At 39.5% G+C, this 22,554-nt stretch overlaps 1 protein-coding gene across 15 annotated transcripts in view; it reads right to left on the minus strand.

Annotated features, from left to right (window-relative positions):
* The window catches only part of VEPH1 (ventricular zone expressed PH domain containing 1), a 713,106-nt gene that overhangs the window by 10,319 nt on the left and 680,233 nt on the right, over positions 1–22,554 (minus strand). For 14 of the 15 annotated variants that reach the window (XM_079923366.1, XM_079923362.1, XM_079923365.1 and 11 more), the window contains 2 exons: positions 6,181–6,317; positions 455–2,212 (listed from right to left, as the gene is read on the minus strand). In XM_079923366.1, coding sequence (XP_079779492.1) covers positions 1,976–2,212; positions 6,181–6,317 — 374 coding nt within the window. In that variant the 3' untranslated portion in view covers positions 455–1,975. Of the gene's footprint in view, positions 1–454; positions 2,213–6,180; positions 6,318–22,554 lie in introns of those variants that run through there. The other variant, XM_079923356.1, reaches the window with a different exon arrangement.

Raw genomic sequence — 22,554 nt, forward strand, 5'->3', positions numbered from 1 at the left:
TTTTGTCATATTCTCCCTGAGTAATTCCATCTTATCTCACATTTTCAGCAACCATCTATTTATATGATGAGGCCCAATTTTCACGTTCCAAATTCTATTTCCAACTTCTAAGAACTTCTACGATTCACAATACTCTCAAACTTTATGTTAAAACTTAAAATTGAATTGTTTCCTTCCCCAAACTTGGTTTCTTTTATATCTCCTATCCTAGTGAGTTAGCAGTAGAGTCAGGGTAGAATTCAGGGTATTGACCACTTATAATCCTTCTCCACGTTTCTACACTAGACTATGTTTAATAAATTTCAAAGAAAAAATTAACCTGTATGCGCATTACAAGTAAGCTTTTGTATTAGTTATCTATTGCTATGTAACAAATGACCACACACTTAACAGCTTAGAACAGCACTTGTTTATTATCTCAAAGTATCCATGGATCAGGTGTCCAAGCATGGCTTAGCTGGGTCCTCTGCTCAAGGTTTCACAAAGCTGCAGTCAAGGTGTTGGCTGGGAATGGGCTTTATCTGAGGCTCAGGATCCTCTTCCAAGCGGCTCACTGATTGTGGCAAAGTTCATTTCCTTGAAGCTGTAGAACTTGTGGCAGCTTATTCAAGGCCAGTGGGAGAGACTCTGACTTGCTCACCCTCTTTCAAAGGGCTCAACTGATTAGGTCAGGCCCACCCAGGATCATATCCTCTCAATTAACTCAAAGTCAGCTGATTAAGGACCTTAATTATATCTGGAAAATTTCCTTCATCTTTGCCACGTAATGTAACATAATCATGGTAGAGACTATCCTATCCCTTTTGCCATATTCTATTAGTTAGAAGCAAGTTATAGGTCCCACCACACTCAGGGTGAGGAGGTTATACCAGGGTTTGGGTCACTGGAAGTCATTCTAGAATTCTGCCTACTACAGCTTAATTTTTTTTAAATTATGGGTAATGGCAAAAACCAATAAATGTTTGTAATTTGGAGATATTAAAGTGCTGAATACAAAGAAGAAACGTATAGAACTTTAAAATCTCAAAGTTTAATGGAAATGACACATATTTTGAAGATGGGAAAATGGTTTTCTGTGCTTACCCTGGCTTATACTTACTGCCTTGGGCAGGAGAAATATCCAAGTATCTAAACTTTAGATCATATTATATGAACCTAAAAGGAATAATCAAATAAGGAGTTTGAAGGACATTTAATTACATAATTGGCTTAACTTGAGAACCATTTTACAAAGTGTTAGCCTCACTTGTATTAGGAGAGGATAAATGTAATTATATTTCCGTAAGTAAGTTATATGGTTTTCCTCAGTGTTCATCTATTTGACTTTTCCTTGTAGGTTTTTTTTTCTTTTAATACTTTTTTTTTTTTTTTTTTTTTTTGTGGTACGCGGGCCTCTCACTCTTGTGGCCTCTCCTGTTGCGGAGCACAGGCTTCGGACGCACAGGCTCAGCGGCCATGGCTCACGGGCCCAGCCGCTCCGCGGCATGTGGGATCTTCCCGGACCGGGACTCGAACCCGTGTCCCCTGCATCGGCAGGCAGACTCTCAACCACTGCGCCACCAGGGAAGCCCCTTCTTTTAATACTTTTGACAGATTATTTTTCATCAGAAGTACATAATCTTCCCTTAGGATAGGTAGTTCAGGTATCTTTTAAAGTTGTTTTCTTACAATGTACAATAACATGTCTATGGAAGTTTCTAGATCCCTACTCTCCCCTTTCTGGCTTCATACCATCTGTAGCTCCTTTTCCCATATGCCTCACACAGCTGTTCTGGAGTTAATGCAAATGCCATGTGGATCTGAAATGTACTCAGGATCTTGCCACTTTTAGGTCCTGATTCTTGGGGAAAACTGCTCCATTGGTATTTAATAAAAAAACAGCATGACATGGTGAATTTATCTCTTTTTCCTGACATTGGCAATGACAGTGCAATGCCCATTGTATACAACTGGTGTGAGGTCGGCTTGCAAATCCCTACAGATATGTGGTTACTTCCCTACTTTCCCTCTCTTTTGCTTGGGCAACTGCCACATTGATGCACTGGAGCCACTCTTCTGCATTCTTCTCATCCTTGGCCTTGAAAACATAGCTTTTATTGTCTGTGAAGATTTCGAAAGCCCGAGGGAGAGAGCGGTCCCTGCGTTTCTTGGCCACAACTTTCACACTCTGTACTTTGCTGAGTTCTATTGGTGAGTCATCAGGATCATCTTTCTGAAATGCATGGGAAGGAAAGAACATGAGCTAGCTTTCAACAGCATGGAAAGATCTCTGGCTCCTGGAGAATTTTCTAAGAGGATCAGAATCCTTTCACTTCACGTGGCTTAAGACCTTTGTTATTTTGGGTGCTAAAGCCTCAAAGAGTCATTAGAGCAAATGAAGGAGTGAGCAACTGGCTTTTTGTTGTACTATCTAGGGTTGAAACAAAATAGCCAATTTATAGAAAATTATTATACAGTGGGATTGGGAAAAATGCTTGATTCATATTTCTTTGACTTTATGTCATTTTCTACTGACATTAACACTGCATTAATAGAGCAAAATGCAGCAGTACAATTTGGCGTAATATTAACTCAGAATCTGAGATAATTTTACAGGCTTGACATTTAATTTTCTTTTGTGTTACCTCTGAGAAAGAGGTATTAATTGAACAAACAGGGTTCCAATGTTTAAGTCGATGAAACTGTTTTTGAAACTCTCTTGAGCTTTGGAAGCATGATTTGTCCACAAACATTAAGGGAAGGAATATTTAATGATGTTACATTTTCTTTGCATTAAAGCAGATGCTTAAGGATCTCTCTAACACCAGAGTCATCATGATAGGCTAGCATGAATATTTTTAAGGAGTCAGATACTTCTTTAAAGCAATTTCAGGTCTTTAATATTCCTGAGCCCATTCTGTCCACTGGAGAATGTACCTGTGTTTGAGAATCTTGCCTACCCTCCTTTCCCATCTCCCTTTCACAATCACCCTTCTCTCACTTTGCAGTGGAAAGGCATCTTTTTCACTCGTCCTAAACTTTCTATGGTGTATTGTCCACCTTGGAAAAATCTCAGGAGCATCAAACAAAAAGAGTAATTCAAAATACTGATGTCAGCAGAAGAGAGAGTCCAGAAATAAACCCACCTATGGTTAATTAATCTTGAACAAAGGAGGCAAGAATATACAATGGGAAAAAGACAGTCTCTTCAGAAAGTGGTGTTGGGAAAGTTGGACAGCTGCATGTAAGTCAATGAAGTTAGAACACACCCTCATACCACACACAAAAATAAACTCAAAATTGAGTAAAGACTTAAACATAAGACATGACACCATAGACCTCTTAGAAGAGACCATAGGCAAAACATTCTCTGACATAAATAGTACCAATGTTTTCTTAGGTCAGTCTCCCAAGGCAATAGAAGTAAAAACAAAGTAAACAAATGAAACCTAATCAAACTTACAAGTTTTTGCACAGAAAAATAAACCATAAACAAAACGAAAAGACAAACTGCAGAATGGGATAAAATATTTGCAAATGATGCAGCTGACAAGGGCTTAATTTCCAAAATATGCATACAGCTCATACAACTCAACAACAAAAAAACAAACAACCCAATGGAAAAATGGGCGGAAGACCTAAATAGACATTTCTCCAAAGAAAAAATACAGATGGCCAATAGGCACATGGAAAGATGCTCAACATCGCTAATTATTAGAGAAATGCAAATCAAAACTGTAATAAGGTACCACCTCACACCAGTCGGAATGGCCATCATTAAAAAGTCTACAAATAACAAAATGCTGGAGAGGGTGTGGAGAAAAGGGAACCCTCCTACACTGTTGGTGGGAATGTAAGTTGGTGCAGCCACTGTGGAAACAGTACGGATATTCCTCAGAAAACTAAAAATAGAATTACCGTATGATTCAGCAATCCCACTCCTGGGCATATATCTGGACAAAACTGTAATTCATAAAGATACATGCAACTCTATGTTCATAGCAGCACTATTCACAATAGCCAAGACATGGAAACAACCTAAATGTCCATCAACAGATGAATGGATAAGGAAGATGTGGTACATATATACAATGGACTATTACTCAGCCACAACTACCAAGCTCACGCACCACAACTACTGAAGCCCGCGTGCTTAGAGCCCATGCTCTGCAACAAGAGAAGCCACTGCAATGAGAAGCCCACACACTGCAACGAAGAGTAGCCCCCGCTCACCGCAACTAGAGAAAGACTGTGCACAGCAACGAAGACCCAGTGCAGCCAAAAAAAAAAGTGAAAAATAAGACACTATAGTCTTTTAGTTCTTACTTTAAAATGCACATTTTCCTCATTTACAAGAAAATCCCTTTATGATGTGGCTGAAGCTTCAGCTGGACTGCTGACCACTGCATGGTTACTGTCTCCCTGGGGATGAGAGGGATTTTGCTGTGGTCTTCATGCTATATTATATTATTTCCTAATATTTGAGCCAAATGTTCTGTCATATTTCTGGAATGTCAAACCATTATTTCCTGATAAAGATGTCAAATAAGTTAGCCAATTATACAATAGCTTATTCTCTAAACTTTATTAAAAAGCTCCGAATCAAGAAGTATAAAGGTCATTATTTGAGTTCAGGGAAAACATTCTTATGCACTAACTCTACTTTGTTAATGCATAAGAGGGATCTGAAAAATCACTACATCTTAACTTCTATTCTGATTTCTTTAATAAAGACAGGAAATTCAAATGGTCATTTTAAACACTTTAAAAATGCTTCAGTGTGAACTTATGCTAAAAAAATGTTTCCTTAAACCGCCAATAACTTTTCGAATTGAACACACCATTATACTTCCCATTTAAAAAGACCTTCAGCCCATCTGTATATTTTATAAAACACACAGATGAAGAAAGTAACATGAGTTCAAAATAGATGTCACCAAAATGTTCTTTTTCATTCAAAAAGTTAATGTGAAGTCTTATTAACTAAAAGAGCGTTGATCAGAATTTGTCATAATCCAGATACACCATACTTGATTCCTGTTGAGTAGTAAGTTCAAATAAATTTTGTAACGAGCACTCCAAAGATACAGTGCATGTGCTCTTAGTGAAATGTAATTTTTAAGTAATTTAACACTCTCATTAATTAATTCAGACACAGTTTGGTTTGCCTCTGACCCTGTATTTTAAGTGTACATGGGAAGCTGGACAGTGTACCCATTTAAGAACATGCTTTGGTGTCACATTGCCTGAGCCTAACTCCAGTTTTACCCTTTCTCACCTTACTGGCTCTAACCTTGGACAAGCCTATCAGTCTCTTTGTGCCTCAGTTTCTCCATCTATAAAATGGCAATAACAATAGTGTTGTCCTCAAAGGATTGTTCCGAAGATAGATAGAGGCAATCCAGTGTGGCATGTGATAAGCTCTGATAAGTTATTATTATTATATCTCAAAATGGTCAAGAAGTAGGTCAAAATTTCATGCTCCCTGATCTGTAATGAGTAGAGTTTAATGATAAATAAAACTGATTTGAAAAGAAAGGGATAACTTTGCATTGTTGATTGCAATAGAATATTATTTCACAAGTTTCCCACTGAAAATTCAGAATATGAATATTTACTGAGCATCCTACTTCAGATTGAAAATTATATTAAATGAATATTTATTAATTCTTTCAGAATTCTATTCTATTCATTAACTGAATATTAAATGAAAGAAAGATAGTAATATTTTTCCCTAATCAGAATTGAATTTGGTTGACTACAAAAAGTACTTAAAATAAATCAGCCTTTTTTTCTTCCTCCCTGCCTACTGTCTCCTTCGTCAGGTCCCTACCTCCAAATATAACCTTCAATCCTAAAAGAAGTCAGAGTCAATGTCATAAGCCACACATTTATTTAGGTGATCCACAAGGAAACAGAAGGTACGGTATTCAAGTCGAGATCCCCGGGTACACCTTCTGTGGTTCGTCTTCTAAAACTTAAGTTAACCAAAAAACCCTCCCGTAATAAACTGAAGAGGTACAGTGAACCAACTAACACAGGAATGAACAGAGTAGACGGTCAAAGGGGCATATATAATAAAATGACACTGTAAAATGGAGAAGGAAAACATTATTGGCCTTTTAACTCAAGACAAAATGCCTAGCTGGCAGAGATCAAGACCTTAAAAATGCAAGTGTAAAAGATGGTAGGGGTACTTACAGACTTTCCTTTTTGAAACAGAAGTTGATTTCCAGCCAGTGTAAAATAGCGAGTTTTCCACCTTTTGATGAACTTCCATCTGACTTGCTTCTCTTTAAGTTTTCCTTCTATGAGAGGCTGGCCATCTTGATTTACAACTGTTGAAGGTAACAGAACGATCAAGGCATTTATTTTCCATTATTTATTTGGCAAGTGATCAAAAGTCAGAATTGTACAGTGAACCAGACCCAGTAAGTACATTTGGATAGTGGGCTAACCAATTATTAATTTGGTTAACCTTCCCCCTTTGTCCCTAAAAGAATGCACAATTTAGATATGATAATGGAAAAGTGTTGAAAGCCCTCATTGAGATTTGCAAAAGGAACATAGTTCACGAAAAGAGCATTTGGTTAGCAGTTTTTTTTGTTTGTTTGTTTGTTTTTTTGGTATGCGGGCCTCTCACTGTTGTGGCCCCTCCCGCTGCGGAGCACAGGCTCCGGACGCGCAGGCCCAGCGGCCATGGTTCACGGGCCCAGCAGCTCCGCAGCACGTGGGATCCTCCCGGACCGGGGCACGAACCTGTGTGCCCTGTAATGGCAGGCGGACTCTCAACCACTGCGCCACCAAGGAAGCCCTGGTTAGCAGTTTTGTAAGGTTCATCCAGACATTCAGCTTTCTGTGCTTCCTAACTCCTTTGTTTCATGGTATTCTGTTCACGTGAACTGCTTAGAAATATAACTTTATAAATAATCATAAACCAAGTATACTTAGCTATTTGGCAGCAAAAGTCAATGTAGTGCTCCAAAAGATGTGTTTTTCTGAATCCTTAACAGATGCAAAGGCAAACTTACCTCTTTTGAACATGATTTTTCCACTCTGGTACACACACACTCTGTCTCCACTGTCCATATTTGAATCTTCACCTAGTTAAAAACTGATCGTTTCATGTTTCAACTCAAACGTTGCTTCCTCTGGGAGACCTTTCCCAAACCCAGACTCGAGTGACTTTGTCTTCTACACGTTCTCAAAGCAACTGGCGTGTTTCTTTTCTATCAGGTATCATCATTCGTAGATGATTATTGGTATTTACCTTATTAATGTCTTTCTTTCCCATTCAACTGAAAGCTCCATGAGGGCAGGGTCTTTGCTTTGTTCACTATTGTTACATCAGGCATCTAACCTAGTATGGAGTCTATAAATTTTTGTCGAATGAGTGAATGAATGGATTCATTTTACACTGAAGTAGAGTGTGTATGATTACACATAACCATAGAATTAGAAGTCCGGTTACAATGTCAGAAGTTTAAATGTTGAACTGAAGAATTCCATTTGTTTTACCAACTACATAAGATTCACTCTTCAAATTTCAAAATCATGTGAAAGCATCTGATTTCTGGGGAGTATGACAATATTTATTTATATACATTAATGTTCAATTTTCATAGCACCTTGAAAGTGATGAAATTTGTTCACCACTATGAAATTTGGACAGTACCTCTTTAACCATATGAACACAACCTATCCTTCCCATCTACCATTTCTCTTATCTAACGTAGGTAAAAAAATTACCTCAGACAGGGGATTTGTCTACCTTAACAGCACTGTTGGGTTAAGAATAATGCAATGTATAGTTTTTATAAACAAAGTTCTATTAAAGTTAATCTAGCTTTTTTCCCTTCTTGTCTGATGACTAGTCAATTGGATGTTCCATTGTCAATCCCAAATTAAGGCTAATAACTGAAACAACATATGAAATATATTGTTAGATAGTGATAGGGTTATGATGAAGATAGAATAGAGAGTGAGTAACTTGGGGGTTGGTGCACATGCATTTAAGTGGTCAGGAAAGAGCTTGCATATTTGAGGTGGCATTTAATCTGAGGCTTCAGTGATGAGAAGTGTACCCCATTTTCTGCGATGCTCCACGGTGGCTAGTACTAGGTATAGCATAGAGGGTATGGAAAGCAGTCACTCAAGAATCATTGACAATCAATGTCAAGAAAATTATCTCAGTGTTCTGCTTTGCTTTACTAGGAATCATCTGATTTAGAGCTTTCTTAAAGCTAGTATGCTCTTTGCAAATTTAAATTTTCCATAAACACAGTGCTTGCTTCCTTTGTGCAGCAGGTAAAGCACTTAGGACACCATGTCTTCCCCACGTGCTACTGGTCCTAGAGGGCAGGGACAGCCTGCTTGCCATGTGCTCACAGTGTCGTCCTGGGCTAGGGGTTCCATGAATGTCTGCTAACACGTGCTGTTGAGTCATGAAGAGTACAGCAGCCTGTTTGGGAGGAGGAAGGGAAGGTCCAACGGAGTTCCAAGAGGAGAAAACAAACTAACAAGCAACTAAGTAACAACAAGGAAAAACCCAAGCCAAAACTAGGATTAATTTTATTCTAAAACACTCATTTCCTATGCTTTCAAATTAGAAAAAAATGCTGATCTAATTGTAATGTTGAAGGATTTTTGAATAACAATTCAGAAGAGTTAGATTCGAGTCCTCTTAACCACTGATTTCTGCTCAGCAAAGAGGAAATAATAATCGCTCCCACCTGCTTTACAAGGATGTTGAGAGATCAAAAATCAAAATAAAGAGATTTATGTGAGGACACTAGGTGAGTAGCAAAGAACTACTACCCCTTCCTCCCTCTTTTATTAAAGAATGTACTTCACCTTTTGTAACCACATTGCTGTCTTGCCATTTTTAATGGTAAGATGATTTAATATAATGCAATGTCATTTTTTTTTCTTTATAAATTTATTTATTTTTGGCTGTGTTGGGTCTTCGTTTCTGTGCAAGGGCTTTCTCTAGTTGTGGCAAGCGGGGGCCACTCTTCATCGCGGTGCGCGGGCCTCTCACTGTCGCGGCCTCTCTTGTTGCAGAGCACAGGCTCCAGATGCGCAGGCTCAGTAGTTGTGGCTCACGGGCCTAGTTGCTCCGCGGCATGTGGGATCTTCCCAGACCAGGTCTCGAACCCGTGTCCCCTGAATTGGCAGGCAGATTCTCAACCACTGCGCCACCAGGGAAGCCCCTGCAATGTCATTTAATAACAGAATATTTTTCCAGTCTTTCTCCCATATTTACTCAAAGAAACATTTGAAATAGTCATGATACCTGAGCTGATTTGAAATCACTATTGGTTTAGGTAATATTTAAGCACGTGTGTCCTTCTAGATCTGACATAGGGAATTAGCTACAAGAACTTCTCCTCAACACAGATCCAAATCTCAAGGCAGGTCCAAATGGTTCACTTTAAGTGTATGTGACAGAAGTCGCACTTCGCAAAATAGTCAAGGGAATTGTTTGAGACATGGAGTGGCTGGGATATCATACCCACATACCCACATGCCCACAATGACTGTGAGAGACTCCAGAGAAAATGATAGGCTTACTGGAGAACAAAAGGATGAAATGCTGCTAAGTGAAGACTTTTCACTGTAGCCCAGTGAAAGTGGATCCCAGGGGAAAAGTCCACGGAAAGGATTTTAGGAAGGAAATGTTAGCAGCACTTTAAACTAGCTGCATGTTAGGGCCTTAATTTAGGCATCAGAGTCGGCTTCAGATAATATGTAAAAGTCAGGCTATCTGTAGCTGTAGGATTAATTTAAAAATAGTTTCAAAAGGCAAAAAAAAGACTTAAATTTTTTTCCAGTGGCTATCCCAGGTCCTAAAAAAATTTTTTTTTATAATTATGTCTGGTTTATGCGTGACTGGCCATGTGTCCTTTTAATAGGCCTATTGCCCATAGCATGTCCTGGTAAGCAATAATTCTCATATGATATTGCAGTTTCTTCATGGTCAAAACAGGGAACTAATTCTTTCTAAGGATGATCATATTCCACTTGAAAAATAACATGTGGAATGAGCCTATGAGGGAATGATTGTGTGTCTAAAACTATCTTGTTTGCACATAATGCATAAAGGATATTTAAATATTTTCTCTCTTGCCAATTAACACATAATTTCATTCAAAGCACCACAATTTGGCTAAGACATTCTTTACCAACCAGAATCTGTTCCTTTTTTAAATTATCAGTTGGCTGAAAAAACTATGGAATATTAAACTGAATTCTCTAGTGCAATTGGAACCCAAACTATTACCGTGTTTATCAACTTAAAAGTCTTTTAGAATGCTAATACAAATGGTCATATATTAATTGTATTCCTTTTGTGCACCAAGAGTTGAAAATATTTATGTTGATAAAAGATAAAATTTGAAGGTGTTAGTCTTACTCAACACAAAGTTGGTGAATAAGAGTGAAATAATATCAGACCAGATACCTTAAAGCAAGAAAGAATATTCCTCTGTTGATCTACCAACGATATCCAGTCATCTCACACATAATTTTGAGCACAGATAAGCTGTAAGGCACTGTGTTTGGATCTGAGGGGGTCATAAAGCCCAGCTCAGAGAGAGCTTGAGTTTATCATCTTGTGGGGAGATAAAGCATTTTACGAATTTGACAACTCAGTGTAGAGTTTGGCAAGTGCCCCTGCAGAAGTAAAAGCCAAGCATTACAGAACTCAAAGAAAGGAAATTCTTCCAGCTGGGAGAGGGTGACATGGGGGCTGGGCCCCCGCTGAAGAAGGGAGAGAGGAACTTCTAGGAGGAGTACAGAGAAGACCTGAGGTAACAAGTGGGACGTGAGGGAAAGTGCATGAAAAGAAAAAAACTTAAAGAAGCTGGAAGAATCAATGAACTCAGAAGCAAGTTCACTTCTTTTGCAAGTAAAGCAGTCACTTTGGTCAAAGTCATGAGCTGAAGGTGGGGGATCGGCAGGCGACTCAAGACTTTTTGGTGTAAGATCCAGGAAAGAGATTGGGTATCAAATAGTCATGGGGAGGCCATATTGGACTTCATTTGAAAGTTCTTCTGAAATCCCATTAGAAAGGACCTTGCTTTTCTTAAGGACCAAGGAGGGGCCTAGAGCCCGCGAAGGTCCAGCTAGCACAGACATGAAGCCTCACAGACCCCAGATGGGATCTGCTATGGATCAGGCATGGCTGCAGCAGGAAACGGGGGCACCTCAAGCTGGGCAACTGAGGGCAGTTGATAAAGGGACTACTTACACAGATGTGGGCAAGGTGTAGGAAAAGCACCTTAGTACTCTGGGGCCAGGAGCCAGGAGGAGGCATAACACCCCTCTCTGGCTGAAGAGGAAAGCAAAGAGAACAGTTAGGACCCAGAAGGAGACCTGTATGCAAGAGCGCTGCCTGACAGGAGTTGTGGCTGTGGATTGAGGACACAGTCAACCTGCAGTGACCAAGCAGGGAGGGAGTCGGGAATAAATAAGCAGACCTCACTCTGCTCCCTCCCTCTGATCTCCTGCCAGAATGTAACTGAAAGCCAGAAGTAAGGAGAATGGAACACCCTGGGAGGCAACTATTCTAAACTGGGTGTAGGAAGCAGAAAAGCTTCTTGGAGAAAATGTGTCTGAGCTGAACTCTGAAGGACAAGTAGCAGTGATGAAGGTGAAGTGAAGAAGGATATTCTGGAAAAAAACCCCAAAACATATGCAAAGGGCTGAGGCCGACAGAGTGGGCATGAAATGCATTCTAGGAACTGTCACTCATTCTTTGTGATGGAACCTGGTGGGGCTTGGCAAACAAGAGATGTGATGTGAGATTCAAGAAGAGACTCATCCTGAAGATCCCTGGACATCGTGCAAAGTGGAAGCTAATACTTTGTAACATAACATCATAAAAAATAATAATTTCTGTAGTCATATAACCCCTTTATCTCAAGAGCACAAGAGCTCAATAATTCAAGGTCTCCACCTTGTTTTAAGATCTGTTGCAATTGTGAATATGTTTTTAGCCAATTATAATTTAGTTAAACATAGTGCGTTGAACGCCATGTTTACTCCTTACTATAATAAATCATACAGGGCTGTACCAAAGACTTTCTCTGGCCTAGGCCTAGGGCTGATGAGGTAAGGGCAGTGACTTTGGAGTCAGACCTCAGCTGAAGCCCAGAATCTGTTACTTTAACAGCTGACCTGTCTTGTACAAGTTGTTTAACTTCACTGAGCTTCAATTACCTCTTCTCCAAAGATGTCATGCTTAACAACAGGGCCACTGTGAATGGCTGTGCACTGCACAAAAACACTCAGCCAAGGGGTGAGTAGGGGCTGAAATTCAGCCCGAATTTTGCTGTTTAGGTCTACACTCCCAAGTGGACATCAACCACCATAAATAAAGGCACAAAAATGCTGTAAAGGTTAACAGTAGCCTTGCTTAACTAAGTCCTGGTACATAATAAGGGGTCAACAAATAGTAGCTACTATCATCATGATCATGACCATGATCATGAACATAAAATCATCATCATCTCTTACTGTGATGATGAACAGGTGGTTTTTATAAATACCATATCCTAATGACTTTAGGATAAAACCCATCTCCCTCCCTCCAATTAAGGATGCAATGAAACCTATACTATATTAAAGTGTTAGGAACAGTGAGAGAATTCAGAGTAAGACAGGAAACCCTTTTAAAGTTCAAGGACTGCAGGCTTTGAACTTGAGGTGTCACAAGCAATTCAAAGAGTCCCAAAGGGAGGTGAACTCTTCTGTTGTTGAGTAACAGATCCACTTGTTCACAAAGACTGCCATATTCAAGTTAATCCAATAGTGGATTGGGCTGCACTGGGAGCCTTTTCCACATCATTGGTGGTCGCTCCCTTTTATTCCAGAGTTCCTGCTTATTCTTATGACAGTAGGTGGTGACATGTCCCCCACCGTTAACTACTATTCACATTGTACCGACCTCTATCCATACCCAGAAGTTCCTTATATGTATGCTTTCTGGCTTACGCAACTTTTGTCTTGAAAATATTGCATTGTACAAGAATAATTAAGACGGTTGTGAATTTAATTTGTGATGTTCGAATTCTTAGATATTTTTTCTTGATTGTTAAAGACAAATACCTTCAAAAGAAGGCATATTCTGGAAGAAAAAATGTCAATCTCAAATACTTAGTTTTAAAAGAAGAACTGAGAAAAAGTATCTTTTAAAAACTTTTCCCTTGAAATGACTGCTTCTGGGAATTACAACTCCTGTACAGTCTGTGGGGAATTATTATTTATGTATTGAGAGTCTCATCTTTACTTCAATTCCCTTCTATGGTTTTACTGATTTTCTTGTATGTGTGCCAGTTCTAATAAAGCCAACTCTAATTACAGAGGATATGCTTAAAGAGGGATAGAATCATTAAATGAGGAGGTCATAGGAGCCACATTTAGTAGGCTGAGCATCTGTGGTTTCTGAAATCACTGAGGATTGTAATAAATGGCATGTTTCGTATGAATATCCAGGCAGTGTTTTAGAAGCTCATATTTCCTTACAGTAGTAAATAAACGAGGCGGTATCATCCAGCCTCCATTTTGTAACATTCTACAAGATGCGTGGGGCCCAAAAAAGGACAAACTCATTTTGACAGCAGCCCTTTGAGGGCACTTTCACATGTGCCGAATGGCTTCCTTTCTCAGTAATTTCATACCCATCAAAATGTAGTCTGCTTTCTAGGCTTTTCTATTAATCACTGAAATATTGTTCTAAAAAAAGCCTCAGAACTACTCTTTTATAAGCTTGTAGAGCAGTGTTTCCCAAACTGTGTTCTGAGGGCCACCTACATCAGAATTACCTGCTGGCTTCTTAAAATGCACGCTACAAGGAACCACCCCAAACCTACTGAAGCAAAATGTTGGGGTAGGGTGAGGGACCCTGCGTTTTTAACAGGATCCCCAGGTTATTCTAACATAGCTCAGGAACTTCTAGGAAATGATAGTAGCCTCATGGTAGACGACAGTAATAGGTCGTACAATATCCAAAATAGTAAAACTGCAAAACCAATAGTGGGAAGAAAATTGTTATGACCTTTCCATAAAATTAAAGAATTGGATAGCAGTATAAGATCACATGCATGTCCTTGGCTTAAGTTAATAGAGTTATAGAAGAAAATGTTCAGAATCAATGTTTGTGGAATTCGGCTTACTTATGGTTTCATCAGTGAAAGAAAAATTCTAAGGCCACTTGCCAAGCAGGTAACCTGCTCAGTAAGTTCTGAGCAGTAAGTATGGTCACCTTTGTGCCCTTATGGGAACCTATCAAAGAAGACTGGCCCAGACTTGCCCAGTAACGACTGACAGAGTCCAATGGGAAAAGATCAGGGTGGTAGAAATGAATGGAGAGAATCGCTCAAACTTATTCTTGAACTTTGAATAAAAAAGGGTTCCATACACACTTCCCATGTTGGTCCCATGCTGTCATCTCATTAATATGATGTCATAGATAGGTACTGCTGGCAACGCCTGACCATAGGATTTTAGACAGTTTAAAATGCTGAGTGCTTTCCGGCACGGCCTTGACATTGTACAGCTTTCTTTGTATGGAAAAAAATAGATCTGACACACTTGTACCAGCTCTGTGATAAGGAGGTCACCTTGTTTGGGCTGTACAAGTTGCACACGTTAGCATTGTCCCACCTGCATGCACGTACATTCTTGGTGTTTAGGAGCATTCTAAGGTGTGTCTACACTGATTTTGTGGAATTACTTAACACAATTTCCATCTGGTGTGGTTCAACACTTGGCCTCAAACCTTTTGGCAATAAATAGAAGTTTTACAATGTCTGCATTGGAAGCTTTATCTGTATCATATACACCATAACAGTGTGTGCATTTGACATACATACATACACACACAATAACTACTCTCTGTTAAAATGATCTCTCATAGTACTTTTGAGAAGAGCTTATTTAAGAAAATACTGTTTATACAAAGAATACGTTTGGCACAAAAGATACACTGCAAATGTCATCATATGAATACCTTGTTTCTCTTACAATGAATTACTGTGAATTCATTAATTCGTTTTTTGTCACCACTTGCCTACGAAAAATTTTACTAAAAATTTTTTGAGAAAATACAAAATTGGTCATTCATTTATTTGGCAGATATTTACTGAGTACCTACTGTGTGCTAGGGGCTGAGGATAGATGGATGAGGGGGACTCCCTCCATAGAACTTGTTTACTGCAGGAAGTAGACATTAATCAGATAATCACATGCAAAAGCCAACCAAATGTAAGAATAACAACAACAAAAAACAAGATGACAGGTATATCAAGTATTATAGGGAGAGGCTCCGAAGTACTTTGAGGACCTTAGCATAAATCAGGAGGTTATAGAAAGGCAATGAATCTGAGTTGTAATGGGAAAGCTAAGATCTACATTAACTAGGTGATGAGGGGAGAAAGGGCACTCCTAGCAGAAGAACAGCAGATACAAAAGCATAGTGGCAGGAAGAAGTGAGGTGAGTATAAGAAACTGAAAGGAGTTCTTTCTGGGCAGAGCAGAGAGGAGCAGATGGCACTGGGGACAAGATGAGGCTGGAAAGGCTGGGAGGGAATGTTGCATGTGAAGCTCTCAGGCACATGATACGGAGTTTGGTCTTTAAGCTAAGAGCTGTGGGAAGCCATGGTAAGGTTTTATGCAGAGAGTGGTCCCATCAGATTTGTGCCTCGAAGAGGTCATTCTGGCTGCAATGTGGGAAGGAGGTTGGAAGGTCCAAGTAGCACAGTCAGGAGGCTATTGCCATTATTTTAGGTTAGAGGTGATGGTAGTTTGCTTTAGGGCAATGGAGAGAGGTGAACAGAGTTGAGCACAGTTGAGAAGGTAAATCCACAATACTGGGTGATAGATTAGATAGGGGTAGGAGAGAGGGCAGTGGGTCTCTGGCTGATACATCAGAATGAGTGATGTTGTATTTACTGAAATGGGGAATGCTGGAAGAAAATCAAGTGTTGTTTGTTTTTTTTTGCGGGGGGAGGGGACAAGGGCAGGACCCTTATGAGTTTTAATTTAAATGAACTGAGTTTGAGATGCCTTTGAAGTACCAAGCAGGTGATGGGAGAAGTCAATCAGAGGAGGGGCCTGGACTGCAGATACACATTTGGGAGTTTTGTCATAGAAGAGGTTACTGAAGCCGCAGAAGCATTGGAGATCGACAGAGGAGAGAGTTACAGTGAGGGGAAGAGAGGTGCTCTGACAATGAATAGGTGGATAGAGGAAGGTGGGCCTGGAAAGGAGGCTGAGAAGGAGTGTCTAGAGTAGGAGGGAGACCCAAGGAGTGCTGTCTCAGAAGGCAAAGGGAGAAATGTTTGAGGAAGGAGGAATTGGCCAACAGAATTGAATGCTGCTTAAGGTAAGTGACACAAGGACTGAACATACCCCGTGCCTGGGACCTGTGTGGCCTTAAATGACCACAGAGATAATGGGCTTAGAGGCCAGATTAGAGAGGGTTGAAGCAGGAGGAGAAGGAGGCAAGGAAATTCAGAGTGAGCAGTGACGGGACTCTTTTGGCTTTCAAGAGGAGGTGAGAGAGAGGCAGTAGGTAAAGGGAAAGGAGACGTTAAGCCAGTTGAAAGTGTTTAAAAGCCCATGGGAGTTAAAGTTGGAGGGAGACATTGAATAAAAAAGAGAGAAAGGGTAATCTACGCTGTGGAGTTTCTGAGAAGGTGGAAGGGCTAAGATCCAAGGCAAAATATGAGGTATTTGATGACTTCATTCTCAGTGGCTGCTAAACGCACTTATATGTCTTTTACATAGGGGAGCTTGTGGCTGAAAAATAAATTTCATTCCTAATGTATTTGTATAGGTAGATAAAAAATTAAGATTACTCTGAAAGGTGATGACTAGAGCTCTTTTAAGAGATATTAAGTTCTTTATTTTAGAAAACTACATAAAAATTCTTATGTCACTTCAAATCTGTAAAGTGATAGAGACTGATTTATTCACTCTAGTCTGCCTTTCTAAAGCATGCTTCTCCTCCTCCACGGGTTGTGACTCGGCTTATTCTCTGAGTGGAAGAGGACACATTTCAATGCCTGATGATTTGTTTGTGGGTAACCACAGAGTGATTCACGCTTTGCTGCAAGTAAACTTTCAGCCTACCAAGATAAGATTGTTGTTGACCCAATATGGAAAGGCAGAAGGATTAGGATAGTGACGCTGGTTGAAAAATGGAAATTAACCCCTGCAGGGTATTAGGCTACTGATCTTAGCTTATTTCTCATAGAGGCTCACAGGTTATTAGCAAGCTTACTATGAACTCTGTGTGTATTGAAACCGTTTAGTAAAATATTAAAATTGGGTAACCATATAGTGTTGAAACTTTGTACATAGCAACATTTTCTTCTTATAAAAGCTTACTTTGCAAAAGCTGCTATTTCAAGGTTTCAGTTTAGTAAGTTATTTTTTTAATTTTGAGAAAGAATTAGATTTTAAAGTTGCATTTCAAAACAAATCTTATTTCTTCTATCATCATCCTATCACTTTACATGATCCATGAATTACTCCGTCATCCATCTATATGCCAAATACTTGTTAAATGTTACCATGTGCCAGGTACTGGGTAGGGCATACAAAGAAAAATAATGGATGGTTTTTCCACCTCTAGTTTACTGTCTAGTGGGAGAGATTGATGGCAATGTGCTGTGTACACTACAGAAGGTGTGGGCAGAGAACGGAAAGGACAGAGAGGAGAGAGTTTATTCTGTTGGGGTGGTGTGTCCATGTATGCCAGTGTGTATGCACGTCTGTGTGTGTGTGTCTGTGTTTGTATGTGTGTTTGAGAGAGACAGAGAGAGAATGTGAGTGTGGGAAGGCTTAACAGAGAGGCATAGAACAGGGAGATGGGAAGAGGGGAAAGGGAAAAAGATTTCAGGATAAGGATAATAACTTATCTGAGTTGATGAGCATGTATTTATTTTGTCATTAACTAATTCAAAGTATCTTTGAACAACAGTCTGGGGTTCAGTCTTATGAACCGAGACATTAACAGTATATACATGTGAAAATGTGATGTTATCCTGCCCAACCACTGTCCTGTTTTTGGCACTCCAACCACATTTAACATGGAAGACAACATGCTCACACACTGTGGTAGGAGGGAAGGCATCATAAGACAAACCCAGTCACTGCATAAATCCAAAGTGGGTTTTCTTTTGTCACCCTTAAAGTTCTGTGAAAGTTGGCACTAAAATTAAATGGAAAAGTTTCATACTAATGGACCCACAGGCTATTTATGTCTTATGAGTTCGGTCCTCAGAGGTCATTTAGCCCATTTTCTTTTTTTTTTTTTCGCCGTGCGGCATGCAGGATCCCAGTTCCCTGACCAGTGATCAAACCTGTGCCCCCTGCAGTGGAAGCACGGAGACTTAACCACTGAACCACCAGGGAAGTCCCTAGCCCATTTTCATGTTGGTGTCTGGAGTGGAAACCCATCTAGCTCACGCTGAAGGTGTCCAGCAAAGGAGAGCCACACTGCTGTTACCAGTTTCTAGTGTCTGAAGAATATCTCCTGACAGAGGTCTTTCTTATCCTGATAGCATTTTGAAACCATCTCTATTTGCCCATGTGATATAATGGACAGCATGTTCTTATAGCACAAATGTTTGAAATCAAATTCTAAAGAGGAATCAAGATAGATGGTTGAAGTCTGTCTGAAAAAATGTTTTTCATTCTCTTTTATAACCTAAGGAGACCTCCTACAGACAATCACATTCAATATCTAAATATCCAGTGACTAAGAGAGTGATCACACTGGCGAGTGCTCAGATCTACAGAGGGAGACACAAGTGCCAAAACCAAGACATCGCTGAGTTGTTTTCTGTAGGGTGTAAGAACAAAGGCATCCCATGTGTCTCAAGAAACAAGAGTGAAAGTCACGATTTAGTTCCTCTTCTTCCTTTAAAAAAAACAATGTGACTGAATAGACAGCCAGATGTGTTCCAGGATGGTCCAGCTGATTAATTCTTACTGTTAACATGCACTAGTAGTTCCAGGACACAAGGATGACTGATAAAGGGATGTGTTTGGTTTTCCAGAAATAGATTCTGTTCTGTTTGATCTATTTGCTCAACCTCTATTCTCTCATTCATGTGGGGTAATGGGATTGGCAATAAACACCAACAAGCAAGTCTCTGAGGATTCTTGAGTTACTTCAGTGACTTTCTAACCTTCTACTCTGTACTTTTATAAAATGATTATCAGAAACTGAATCAGCAGTTGGAGGGATTGGAAATAGCTTCTACGTAACCATTTCCTACATGTAATCATTTCCCACACATTATCATACCAAACCCCCTGCTCATCTTTGAGTAGATTAAGTCATCAGAGAGGTATCAGTAGATCACTCCTTGGTCTTTCCAATGCAATATAACATTATGAAATAACTGTTCTTGTAATTTTCAATATTCCATGTGCTTAACTTGGATTTGCCCTAGAGATTGAAATTTCAGGTTCAGGAATTAACCTGGATTAAAATCCTAGTTGTACCACTTAGTAGCTGTGTGACCTTGGAAAAAGTACTTAACCTCTCTCTGTGTTTCAGTTTCTTGATCTGTAAAATGGACTCAATAATGGTGAGAAAAATGCATGTAAGACTTAGCACATAGTTAGTATGATAAATGCCAGCAATTATAATTTTAAGACCTTTACACTATGCTAGCATTTAGTTTCCTCTGACTTCACACCCAACTGGAAAAAAAAATATTTTTCTGAATACCAAATAGTAAACTTCTGTGCATTTCTGTGTGTTGATGGTAGAGTTGATGGGAAGATGACTGGGAGTTGGTGGGGTGATGTGACTTTTACCCAAGGAGGAGAATGTCCTTAAAGTGACCATGGAAGCCAGTTGATTTGCTGTCAATTTCTGGAGTCCCACAGTTTAGTTTACACATTATTAAGAAGGATTTATATTTCAGGATGACTTTCCTGATGTCTAACTGAAATGTTCTAATGGCCTCATTGAAAATATTGGAACAACAAATATTTGAGAACATTGTACCATTTGCCAATACCTTAAAAAAAAAAACCCAAATGCAATTTCTTCAGCCTTTTGTCCTAGGCACCAATCCTATCTCTTTAGATCCCTCCTCCCTGAGGCTGACAGGGCATCTGGGCCTTGCAGGAGCGCTCCCCAAACCAGAGCAGTAACAGGACTTGGGCACAGTACATCAGGAGCAAAGACAGGGAAGCAGACTCTGATGTATACACGGTGACTTCTCTCAAAGAGGAAAGAAGCACCAACCTCCATTCACCAGACCCAGAATGCAATGGGTATGGTATAGTGATGTACTTGATATTATTAACACATAATCACAGTTTTGAAACATTTTAATATTCAAGATGTATTTGACTTTTCCATTTCTAAGTATTATTCATTCATTGACTCACTCAACAGGTATTTATTGCATGCTAAAAACATACAAGGAAGTATGTTAGATGTTTCCATATATGTCTTCTGGCCCTAACTGGATTATGAATCCTTTCAGAGCAGAGATATTGTACCTTATTCATATTTTATCCCAAGGCTCAGCCTGGAGAAGACATTCAAACAAAACAACAAACGTGCATTTCATAAATGAAAAATGGGACCCAAGTACTATGCTAGCTGTGCATAACCAAATAACAAAATATTTATTCCTTGGAAAAAAAAATTTTTTTTCCCAATATTTATGTCTTGATCACCTTTAAACTTACAATTTAAGTATAACATGAATGCAAATATCATCCCTATAAATAATATATGTGTCAGCAGTATTATGTTAGACCTTTCACTTAAATATATAATTTATATGCTATATAAAAATAAGAAAATTAGATCAACAACCTATATAAACTTTTCAGGGAGTCAAGAGTTTTTGGTGAAAATAATAATTTAAAATAGGATTTCTCTCAGATTCAAATCCCCTTTCATGGAGCAAAAGGAAATGAGAAAAGAAACCTAAGCACACTAAGTTTTCGGCACCAAACATTTTGATTCAGAATGTTCTGCTATAAAATATTTGGCCTTGTTTGAATTTTTATTGCTATATGTTCTCAGTCTATATTTAACTGTGAGAAACACAAATAAGAACGAGTGAATGTGCAAAATGTTCTTTTCAAGTGCATGGCAGTGAATTTGAGAAAACATATATTAAAGGAGCACTTTGTGGTTTTAACTTGCAGGCCCTTTCCTGAGCCTCCCTTGGCCAGATACGATTCAATGTTTATTGAACTAAGGTAAGGACTCAGCTTACTTGGAATGAAATTCTTAAGGGCCCCTCAGAGCCACCTCAGATAAGCACCTTACTTCGCCACGATCTCAAATAAGGTTTCTTTTATGCTTTGTCTTTTTCACAGGTGAAATAAGGTCTAATTAGAAAGTTTCATAATGGAGACATTCAGTTCCTCAATTCCTTCTTTGCTCAAATTAACTTTTTAAAAATTGGGGCGTTCATTCTGGCATCAGCTCAAACTTGGTCTGTAATCATCCAGCAATGTGTGCCTCGCGAAGGCTGCTATCCTTAATGCCAGCTTCTTCCACCCATACCATCTCTGTGGGGTAATACATTTTAGTTGGTGCCTCTCTGAGAGACCCTCACATTTCCATCTGGCCAAATGAACACATTTTTTTCCCGATTCAGTCTCAACTTCTTGGCTGCGCAAGAGGATGGACTTGCCACAATGGATGATCTTTAAGATGCACAAAATCCCCCAATTCAAGGAACGGGTACAGGTGGTATAATCAACGGCTCTCTAGAGGATGGTTCATCTACAAAGTGGTTTGTGTTCACCAGTGTTTTAATACCGTTCTCTTGGTCTAAACTGCAGTTCCTGAGCAGTGTCAGTGTTGAGAGCTCTATGCCTTCTAAGAGGGCACATGGGTGATAAAGTATTCTGTTCCCAAGGACAGCATAACTTTGTGAAGATTAGACTTTTTATCAACCTATTTCCACTGGTCAGACTGGGGCAAGCGTAACTGGGAGGGAGCATGGAGAGTTGGTTAAGAGCATGGGCTCTGGAGTCAGATTGAGTTCAAATCCAGACGCTGTTAACTTATTACCTGTGTGACCTCAGGCAGTTCCCAAATCCCTCTGTGCCTCAGTTGCCCCATCAGTAAAATGGAGATAATATTGGTACTAGCCTTATGAGATTACTGTGAAGGTTAATGAGATACTGACATGTTTAACATAGAGCTTGGCTCAGATTCACCAACAATGATTATTTTTTAGGCAAGGTCAGTAGACCAAGTTCCTTGGGCAGCAGAAAGGAAGGGAAGGGTAAATAACCAGCTATGAAGCTATTTCTCAAATAATTCCTTACTCTTTAAATGTCTCACTTTTCACCCAGTTCAATCATCAAGCACAAATGTAAGGGAGGACTATGAGATGAGGAGGCCTGTGCAACCATTCACTCATTTAGTGTGGTCTCGTTTCCTTGGGCTTCTTGACAGGATGCTTGTTTTTCTCTAACCCTCAGGGTCATCGGGGTCGAAATGAAGAATGTTTTCAGGGCAAAATGGCCAGTACCACTTTCTTGATAGCCATATAATTGTAGGCATTGTTT

Source organism: Stenella coeruleoalba (genome assembly GCF_951394435.1).
Source record: "Stenella coeruleoalba genome assembly, chromosome: 5".
NCBI lineage: Eukaryota > Metazoa > Chordata > Mammalia > Artiodactyla > Delphinidae > Stenella > Stenella coeruleoalba.